Genomic DNA, 10,801 nt, shown 5'->3' on the forward strand with positions numbered 1-10,801 from the left:
CGTGACGATCTGGAGATGGCGGCATCCAGAAGCGCCGCGAAGCTTCGCGCGTTGCCTAGGCAACTCTGGGCCAAGTGTACTTGGGGTGGGGGGGTCTCTAGTGTACGATTGGCATGAGCAGAGACCGAAAACAGGGTTCCCCCCCTCTTTTCCTTGAATTAATGATGCTATTACAGCTTTCTTACAGCATATCGTGCATAGTAACTTGTGGGCAGTTAAGGACCAGTTGACCATTTTAGGCTCCCTGTTGCTTCTGGCCAGCTGTGTCACCGCAGACCTCTACTCAATTTAATTTTCTTATGTCTGCCTCACCGTTGCTAGCTGTACTGGTGGCAATTGCATGCATCAACCCTCTCAGCAAGGAAGTATTTCCTCAACTGGCACAGAGTCACAGAATTTTGTAAGGCCGGATGGTACTCTAGAAATGTTGCTCCTATGCCTCGGAAAAGCTATTAGTGGATGGGGTAGTTATCCCTATTTCAAGGCAAGCTCAGAACGTAGGTGTGGTTATGGACATTAAACTGAGCTTTCAGCCTCATGTAAAGCAGGTGGTTAAAAACTCTTACATTCAGCTCCAAATGCTTCGTAGGCTTCGTCCCTATTTATGGGACTGATGCAATAAAAACGCGGGGTAAAACGGACGCTCGTGTTGAGTGCCCGTTGTTTTTCATGCGCGCCTATCCACAGCCCCTGGGTGCCTGATGTAGTGAGGCTATGCTAAAAAGGATGCACAAGGGACAAATTGTGCGTCCCTAGCGCGCAAAAGCACCAGGCGCCCTGGAGATGTGGCTGTGGGTGGGTTAGAAAAATGGATGCTTAATATGAGTGTCTGTTTTATCCTACCACAGATAACTCATGTGCACAATATGCATGCACAACGGGGGGGGGGGGGGCAGTTTTACATGCACAGTCAGACGTATGAACAGCACAGTACACATCAGTGAAGATTTGATGTGATTTGGAATGAGGAAAGTTACACAAACATGAGATATCAACAATGTACTCTTGCGCTAGCTTGATGCACTTTCTACCTGGGTGTTTATCAAGCTAGGGCGAGAGTACATTGTAAAAATCTCATCTTTTTTTTTGTGAGCCCTCTGGGGACAGAGAAATACCCATAGCATCTGAATATAATCTGTTTTGAAGTGCTTAAAAGAGCAGAAATTAAATAAAAGTATCAGCTCTGTGACTGTTCCTTGGAGAAGGGGGTGTGTGGTTTGGCCATGAGGTATAAATACCCCCTTTCAAATTAGAAGCGTGTTTCCTTAACCAAATTACAAAGTTCAGTAGAAAAAGGATAGGGAGTTGTTTTGTTTTCCTCTCCTCCACTTTTTAATTGCATTTACAGCTAAGGACCAGCAGGGGGAGATCGTCTTCCTCCCAAGCCTCTGTTTCTGCTTCTGTGCTCTCTTTGTTTTTACTCTGAGCCCTGAAAACAGCTCTCCTCCCTGGTATTAATGTGTTTCCTGGGGGCAACAGATCTGAGCTCTCTTGGTTTCAGAATGCCCGAAGAGGAGGCCGAAGCAGTGCAGCCCTGGCTGCTGCTCTTTCTCTGCATGCTGAGGAAAAGGCGGAGATGTAGCATCAGCGCGCAGAGCGAGGCTTCCAGGAGGACGGATGAAATGCAGAGGAGGCTGAGGCTGAGGCAATACCATATGCAGAGGCAGAAGAGGCTCCTGATGGTCAGTGTGCTGCTCTGTTTATTCCCCCAACCTTCACTGTCCCTGAGGCATTTATCAGGCATCGGTAATGCCCTAAGGGCCCTGTATGCCCCCACAGCCTCAGTTTATATTTAGCATCCAGTGACCTATCACATAAGGGAGTTATGGAAATTTGCAAAGCTAAATTAATTGGGCGGATGGGCAGACTAGATGGGCCATATGGTCTTTTTCTGCAGTCATGTTTCCATGCTTCTATGTTTCTAACATAAGAATTGCCTGTGCTGGGTCAGACCAAAGTCCATTGAACCCAGCATGGCTCCGACAGTGGCAAATCCAGGTCGCAAGTACCTGGCAGATCTTATAAAGTAGGTCTAATTCCTGTTACTCATTCCCAGAGATAACAATTGCCTTCTTCAGTTTGTCTGGCTAATAATGTGTTTTGGACTTTTCCTCCAGGAACTTGTCCAAACCTCTTCTAAATCCTGCTACGCTAGTCACCTTGATCACATCCTGTGGCAACAGATTCCACAGCTTGATAGTGTGCTGAGTGGAAAAGTACTTGCTAAGATCTGTTCTGAATCTGCTGGTTGTTATTTTCATAGCGTGGCCCATTGTTTTTATGATATTTGAAAGGGTAAATAACCGTCCTTTATTTACCCATTCCACCCCACTCATGATTTTATAAACTGCTATCATATCTCCTCTCAGCTGCCTCTTTTCCAAGCTGAAGAGCCTTATCCTGTGTAGCCTCATCATAGGAGAGATGTTCCATATCCTTTAGCATTTTTGTCATTTTCCTCTGCATCTTTTTTAGTTCCATTATGTCTTTCTTGAATTGGGGCGACCAGAACTGCACACAATACTCAAGGTATGGTCACACCATGACTCAATATAGAGGCAATATGATATTTTCTGTTTTATTCTCCATTCCTTTTTGGATCATTTGTAACATTCTATTTCTTTTTTGACTGTCACCGCACACTGAGCAGAGGATTTCAACATATTGTTCACAACAACTCCAAGATCCCTTTTCCTGGGTAGGGACTCCCAATTCAGAACCCAGCATTGTGTACCTATAGTTGTGATTATTTTCCCTATGCAAATCCCTTTTCATTTTTTCCCATCAAATTTCAACTGCCATTCAGTTGCCCCAGTCTCACAAGGTCCTTCTGCACTTCCTTGCAATCCGCTGCTGTTTTAACAATTTTGAATCATCTGCAAATCTGATCACCTCACTCGTCATCCCCTTTTCCAGATCATTTATGAATAGGTTAAACCGGTGGTTCTCAACAGGTGTGTCGAGACACACTGGTGTGTCGCAGGGCCAAGTGGGAGTTGGTTGACTTCTCTTACATTGGGCCTGATGGGAGGCTACTCTCACTTCCTTCGCTTCTTTCTGGCCCAGTGGGAGGCTGTTTCCTCCTTCCCCCAGATCAGAGTGAGACATTGCCAGCTCCTGCTGTTCTGGACCTGATGGGACACAAACTTTATTTTCCCCTGCTGAGAATGGACGTGATGCTGCTGATGATCTCTTTACCCTGTGGAGGGTGGGGGAAAGGAGGTTGGGGATGCTGGGAAAATGAAGGTGGAATGGAGAGAAGGGAGTGTGGGGGGCTGCTGAGCAGGAAAGGATGAGAAACAGGGGGAGTCGGGGTAGCTGGGTAGGCAGGGAGAAGGGATAAAGAGGGTGGGGAGAGTCAAGCAGGGAAGAGGAGCAGCAAGAGAAGAGTATGTGGGGGGGGGGTCAGAAATGCTGGGCAGGGATATGAGTGTGAGCAGATGATTTAAATGGAGTAATTGGGAAAAGTGAAGGATGATGGAGGCATGGAAGGGGAGTGACAGAAACATATGTCAATTCTGGGAATGTGCATTTCTTTGCTTAGTGTAGGAGGATTATGTATTTCTGTTTCTAACCAGTTTTACACTGCATGCAGAGTAGCTTTTTGAGGTTTCCATTACAATTTTTGCCTCCACATTTGTAATTTGTGGTCTTTTATTCTGTATTTGGTAAAGGTCGGATCTGTATGTGTGACTGAGGTGAGGTATTTTACTACTAGGTAGGAATCTGTATCAATCTTCTTTGTTGCGTTTTCTCATTCTCAATAGGACATGCATTGGTGCTGCACCGCTGCCTTTTCTTAGGAAGGGCTATTGCTGTTTGAGTTCTTGGAATTAGTGTTGCAATGGTATGAAAGGTTTGCTACACATGTGCTGAGTGTTTTTTTTTTTCTTTTCAGGTTTTGTATTTTACAATGCTCCTGGTAGTAAGGGAGTTTGTGTTTCTGTTACTGAGATAGCACCAGAATCAGAATGTCTTTTTTATATAGCAAGTTGTATTTGAAATATCCTACTTCTGCTCTGCATCCATGGTTTTGGGATGAGGTGGGGGCGAGTTCCTGTGGATGCTGAGTATATGTTTACATTTAGCCTCATGATGATAAGGGTTCAGTGTGTCACATCTGTAAGCATTATCTGCCAGGTGTATCCCAATAGCAAAAAGGTTGAGAACCACTGGGTTAAACTCTACTAGTGATCCTTCTTCATTTGGAAAACTGACCATTTAGTCCTTCCCTCTGTTTCCAGCCTTTTAACCAGTTACCAATCCACAACAGGACACTGCCTCCTATACCATGACTTTGTAATTTCCTAAGCAGTCTGTCATGAGGGACTTTGTCAAATGCCACCGGCTCACCTTTATGTTTATTTACACCTTCAAAAAATTCTAAAAGATTGGAAAGACAAGATTTCCCCTTTCCAAAACCATGTTGACTCTTCTCCATTAAGACATGTCTGTATGGCCAGTGATTTTGTTTTTAGGAATGGTTTCTACCATTTTTCCCAGCAATGGTGTCAGCTCACTGATCTTTAGTTTCTCAGATCACCCCTAGAGCTCTTTTTAAAAGTCTGTAACATATTGGTCTTTAAGAATTGTGGCTGTTTTAAATGAAAGGTTACAGATTACTAGTAACAGGTTAGTGATTTCATGTTTTAGTTCTTTGAGAACTCTAGGGTGAATGCCATCTAGTCCCGGTGATTTGTTACTCTTTAGTTTGCCAGTCTGATCTATTACATCCTCCACTGTCACAGATATTTGTTTAAGTTGCTCAGAAACTCCACCATTAAAGAATATTTCAGGTATGGGTATGTTCCCAACATCCTCCTCTGTAGAGACCAAGGCAAAACATTCATTCAGTTTTTTTGCTATTTCCCTGTCCTTCCTGAGCACTCCTTTTGCCTCTCCATCATCTAGTGCTCAATTTACTTCCTCACAGGCTTTTTGCTTCAAATGTACTTGAAAACATTTTATTATTAGTTTTTGTCTCACTGGCTAGCTTTTTCTCAAATTATCTCTTGGCCTGTCCAACTGCTGTTTTACATCTAACTTGCCAGTGCTTATGCTATTGCCTGCTTTCCTTATTTGGTTCCTTTTTTCATTTTTTGAACAATGCCCTTTTAGCTTTAACTGCCTTCTTTACATCACCATTAAACTATGCTGGCAGTCATTTGGTCTTCCTTAGATCTTTTTTAATGCAAGGAATACATTTTATCTGGGCTTCCAAAATGGAATTTTTAAACAATGTCCACACCTAAACTTTTAACTTTTGCAACCACTCCTTTTAGTTTTGGGTTTTTTTTAACTAATTTCCTCATTCTATGATAGTCTCCATTTTCAAAGTTATATGCTCTAGTGATTATCCCAAATTTGATTGCAATATGATTACTATTGCTTAGAAGCACCACCACATTAAGCACTTGTACCAGGTCATGCGTTACCTTGAGGACTAGATCTAAAGTAGCTGCCCCTCTTGTAGATTGTAGGACCAACTGCACCATGAAGCAGTTCTTTATGGCATCTAGAAACATAACTGCTGTATCATGCTCTGATGAAACACTGACCCAATCAGTTGCAGAATAAATGAAATAACCCATTATTATTGTGTTGTCAAATGTATTTGTTTTAATTTCAGCTAGCATTTCACAGTCAGGTTCTTTCTTTTGGCCAGTAGTATACACCCTCTGCAATAATTTTACCTGCCACATATGGAATTTCTATCTTTGAGGATGCCACAGTGTTTTTTGTTTCCTGTAGGATTTTTATCATGTTTGACTCTGTGCCATCTTTTACATATAGTGCCACAGTCCACCAGTTTGATCTGCTGTATCTCGTCAATATAATTTATACCCTGGTATCACAGTGTCTCATTGGTTATCTTCCTTCCAACATGTCTCCGAAATGCCTATAATGTCTGTATCTTCATATAATGTCATACATTCTCACTGTTCAGACTTCTGGCATTCATATTCAGACATTTTTTAAGTCATTTTTTATTTATAATTTCATTTCTCTTTGTAATCACAACCTTCCTGTTAGCAAATGATACAGGCAGTTTAGGTTGTTCACATCTGGGTGCTCTTTGTCTACATCTTTCTGGGCTTCTTCAGCCTTATACGCAACTTCTCTACTGGGATATTCTATTTTGCAAGTATCTTTGGAAGATACATCCCTCCGAACCATGCGCTTCTGAGTGACTGCTGGCTTTTCCCCATGGTTTAGTTTAAAAGCTGCTTTCTCTCCTTTTTAAATGTTAGCACCAGCAGCCTGGTTCCACCCTGGTTAAGATAAATCCCATCCTATTGGAATAGGTTCTCCTTCCCCAGAATGTTCTCCAGTTCCTTAACAAATCTAAAATCTTCTTCTGTGTACCATCGTTTCATCTACACATTGAGACTCTAGAGTTCAGCCTGCCTCTGGGGTTCTGCGCGTTGAATGGGGAGCATTTCTGAGAATGCAACCCTGGAGGTTCTGGTTTTCAGTTACCTACCTAAGCGCCTACATTTAGCCTCCAGAACCTCCCCCTTGCAGTTTCCTGTGTCTTTGATGCCCAAATGTACCACGACAGTCAGCTCCTCCCAAGCACTCGCTAAAATCTTATCTAGGTGGTGTGAGGTCCACTACCTTTTCACTAGGCAGACAAGTTGCCAAGCGATCCTCACATCCACCAGCTATCTACGTTCCTAATGATTGAATCACCCGCTATAGTGGCTGTCCTAACCTCTCCCTCCTGGGCATATGGCCCTAGAGTCACATCCTTGGTGCGAGAGGATAAAGCAGGAGGGTAGATTCTAGATACAGGCTCAGTTCCTGCCGCACCAAGGTGATGGAATCCTGCCAGATGACCTTGCTTCTGCAAAACAGTACAAGGGCTGCTTGACTGGAGTTGGAACCTCTGTATACCTCTATGACTGCCTCAGCTCCTCTAGGTCTGCCACTCTGACCTCCAGAGCTTGAACTTGTTCTCTGCATCAAGTGCACACATACAGCTTCTCACCATCAGGTAGACAATCATACATGTGGCCTTAGTACTGAATCCAAGCCAAAGAATCCTACACTGGTGCTGCAGTCAGTAATGCTCCAGTGCCCTTCTCCAGGCAGATACGCTCTGGAGAAGATCACTGGAGCAGTACTGCTAACACCCTTTATTTCAACCCGGGGTTTAAAACTAATAGAATTACTTGGTCAATTGCAGAGGAACTGCAGAGCTACTTGGTCAAGCAGCCAATGCAATTAAAGATGATTAGAAATGTTTTATCTTCTAAATATCTTCTTGCTCCTTTATTCATTCCAGACATATCATGGCTTCTAATATGCATTACATTTCTCTTCTAGAGGGACAGTCATGTTAGTTTGTAGTAGCAAGAAAGACACAGAGGCAATTATGGAGTCTCTGATGAAGCGGCTTCTTGTCTTCGAACGTTCATGCCTCAATAAATGTGTTAGTCTGTAAGGTGCCACCAGCCTCTGTGTTGTTTTCAAATGTCTTTGTTATATTGATCCTTCTGTTTAATGTACTCAGCAGTTTCTGTCCTCACCTTTTCATATTACTCAGACGTGCTGTATAATATCCTTGTGTGTAAATATTTCAGCTGTTGATTGCCCACAGGAGGAGAGAAGGCCCCTTTATACGTCCTTGTAAATGGCCCAGCATCAGAAGAAGTCACTGGTGGGAGCAAGTGGTGATGAAGGAATTTGGTCCACAGGACTGGCTTGAGAAGTTCCGGATGTCTAAGGACACCTTTTTCTACATTTGCAGTCAGCTGCGACCAAAACTCTGCCGACACCCGAGCCACTTCCAACCTACCCCCTCTGTGGAAAAGAAGATTGCTATTGCCCTCTGGCGGCTGGCTACCAACACCGAGTACCGAATCATCTGCTTTCTGTTTGGTATGAGCCACGCGATGGTGTGCAAATGTGTGAAGGTGGTGTGCCAGGCCATAGTTTCCCACCTGAAGTCTTTATATCTCCAGCAGCCCAATGAGCAGGGATTTGACAATATGGCTCGTATCTTTAATGCTCGCTGGGGCTTCCCGCACTGTGTTGGTGCCTTGGGCAGTCTCCATGTTGCCCTGACCATCCCTTCTCAGTGGAGCTCTGACTATAGGAATAGCCAGTGCTGGTATTCAGTCGTTCTGCAGGCCACGGTGGATGGCTTAGGAAAGTTCTGGGATATCTGTGCTGGCTTTCCTGGCAGCATGGAAAACAGCGCCATCTTGCAGAATTCCTACTTGTGGATGCTGGTAAGAGAAGGCAATTTCTTACCCGAGCCCCCGAGACCCTTCCTGGGGGTGCCACTGAGGTATGTATTGTTGGGAGATGCTTCCTACCCTCTACAGCACTGGCTTCTCAAACCATATAGAGAGCATAGGAGCCTGACGCAGCAGCAGCTAAAATTCAACTATCGCTTGGAGCGTGCTCACAGTGTGATTGAGAATGCCTTCTTGCGCTTGAGGGCACGCTGGCAGTGCCTCCTGAAGCACAACGACTGCTTGGTGGAGCTGATGCCCACCATGATCCTGGCCTGCTGCATTCTTCACAACGTGTGCGAGGTGCACGATGAGAAGTTTATCGATAAGTGGCTGGAAGCTATTGAGACGTCAGAGTTCTCGCAGCCGACGCACCCCGTGTCTGAGTCCATGGACGATAACGCTGCCGAGACTGTCCGAGTGCTCATGTCTGAATATTTCAAAAGCAATGATGAGTGTTGACTGATGCAGACTGAAATCTAAAGTCTATTTTTCGGTTTCCTCAGCTTTTAGTTAGAATGCTAAATCTTGCCCCACATTCTGCTGCTTATTAGTAATGGTGTGAAATATTGGGGGAGGGGGTGTCAGATCCTGTTGTGGCTGTAATGGATGTCATGATGACTTTTTTGTGCATTGGCAATGATACCTTTAGAGAGTTTGATGGCCCTTCTGGACCTGAACAGGTGCGATTCCTTTCTCTCCATGTGCTTTAGCAGTTGTGTTGTGTCCTCTCCCCTCCCCCCACATCTGGGTACTGCTTTCTGATCAGGCATTTTTTCAGAGGAAGTTCAGCCTGACAGTTGCTCCGCTGCTTCTGCTCTCCTCCTACTAAAAGAGAGGTGATGGGGAAACTACAAAGGTGTCCGACTTGTCTGTGTGAGCCCTTGGGTAGGAGGGAAAAGACGTTCCATGACCAACTTCAGACACCAGGAGTGGATTGCAGAAGAACATGTCTAATTAATCTGTTCATGCCAGCCCATGAGGCATCACATTTTACCAAACTCAAAGCAAAATGTTCCACTAACTACTTTTTAGTCAATAATAAATCAACCTAATAAACGAAGGTTGACCGACGTGCCGCAAATGCGCAGTAGAGAGCAGCTCTACCGCGCATGCGAGCACGTCGGTCACAGTGTGCCTCTTAAAAATAAAAATGGCGCTGTAGGAGCGGCGGCCCGAAGACCCGGAGCGGCGGGAGCGGCGGCGGCGGCACCGGCCCGAAGACCCGGAGCGGCGGCGGCACCGGCCCGAAGACCCGGAGCAGTGGGAGCGGCAGCGGCGGCACCGGCCCGAAGACCCGGGCTGGAGCGGCGGCCCGAAGACCCGGAGCGGCGGCCCGAAGACCCGGAGCGGCAGGAGCGGCGGCCCGAAGACCCGGAGCGGCGGCAGCATGCGCGCGAGGGAGGGACTTCCCTCGCGCGCATGCCGCCGCCGCTTCGGGTCTTCGGGCCGCCGCTCCTGCCGCTCCGGGTCTTCGGGCCGCTGCTGCCGCTCCAGCCCGGGTCTTCGGGCCGGTGCCACCGCCGCCGCCGCTCTTCGGGCCGCCGCTGCCGCTCCCGCCGCTCCGGGTCTTCGGGCCGCCGCTCCTGCCGCTCCGGGTCTTCGGGCCGCCGCCGCCGCTCCGGGTCTTCGGGCCGCCGCTCCCGGTCTTCGGCGGAGATCGACTGAGGGGAGGGGGGAGAGAGGAGTGACTGAGGGGAGGAGGGAGGGAGGGGGGAGAGAAGAGTGACTCAGGGGAGGGGGGAGAGAGGAGTGACGAGGGGAGGAGGGAGGGAGGAGTGACTGAGGGGAGGGAGGAGTGACTGAGGGGAGGAGGGAGGGGGGGAGAGAGGAGTAACTGGGGGGAGGGGGGAGTGACTGAGGGGAGTGACTGGGGGAAGGGGAGATGGGAGTGACTGAGGGAGGGAGGAGGGGGGAGTGACTGAGGGAGGGAGGGAGAGAGAGGAGTGACTGAGGGGAGAGAGTGGGGGAGGTGGGAGGGAGCATGAGGGGGAAGGAAATGATCCCAAAAAAAAATGTTAATGTAGCTCGTTTTAACGGGCTTAACGGCTTGTATTTACATAAAATGCAGAAGTTATAAATTTAAAAATCATCTTAATATATATATTTTTTTAAAATACAAAGATTGCACATTCATTTGGAGCCTAGAGGTACTTCAGGAAACTTTCATATGGATAACTTTTGTTCATCCCCAGAATCTCACATAATTCACCTACTTTTAAATTATTGACACAGAAGCAGATTCCCTTCGAAGTATAATTGAGCATTAAATCTAGATCCTTTCAGGCTTGCGCACAGGGTGCCAAAGTCCGCCAAGGGACCCCTCTGCTGTACCCTCACCCCCACTATCAGCATTAGCAATGCTTACCTAGAGTACCAGAACATGTCCGAAAGCCCAACAGCCCAGTCTACTGCTGAAATACTAACTCAAAGGGAGGGAAGGCGACTGGGCACTCCGCTAGCCAACATCATCTGCATTGTGCCTTTTTCTTTTTTTCTGGGATAGAGGTTAGAGAGATCTCTTAGAAGAAAATCATTATAGTTTGGGGGGTGGCGGC

At 46.5% G+C, this 10,801-nt stretch overlaps 1 protein-coding gene across 2 annotated transcripts; it reads left to right on the forward strand.

Annotated features, from left to right (window-relative positions):
• Positions 1-1,422: 1,422 nt before the first annotated feature.
• On the forward strand, positions 1,423-9,397 carry LOC115097884 (protein ANTAGONIST OF LIKE HETEROCHROMATIN PROTEIN 1-like). 2 transcript variants are annotated; one of them, XM_029614033.1, is made up of 2 exons: positions 1,423-1,682; positions 7,587-9,397. In XM_029614033.1, the coding sequence occupies exons 1-2, from the start codon at positions 1,458-1,460 to the stop codon at positions 8,703-8,705; spliced, it is 1,344 nt and encodes a 447-aa protein (XP_029469893.1). In that variant the 5' UTR covers positions 1,423-1,457; the 3' UTR covers positions 8,706-9,397. The 2 variants fall into 2 exon arrangements, with proteins under 2 accessions (XP_029469893.1, XP_029469894.1); XM_029614034.1 differs by having other exon boundaries at positions 7,604-9,397.
• The last annotated feature ends 1,404 nt before the right edge of the window (positions 9,398-10,801 follow it).

Source organism: Rhinatrema bivittatum, chromosome 8, assembly GCF_901001135.1.
Source record: "Rhinatrema bivittatum chromosome 8, aRhiBiv1.1, whole genome shotgun sequence".
NCBI lineage: Eukaryota > Metazoa > Chordata > Amphibia > Gymnophiona > Rhinatrematidae > Rhinatrema > Rhinatrema bivittatum.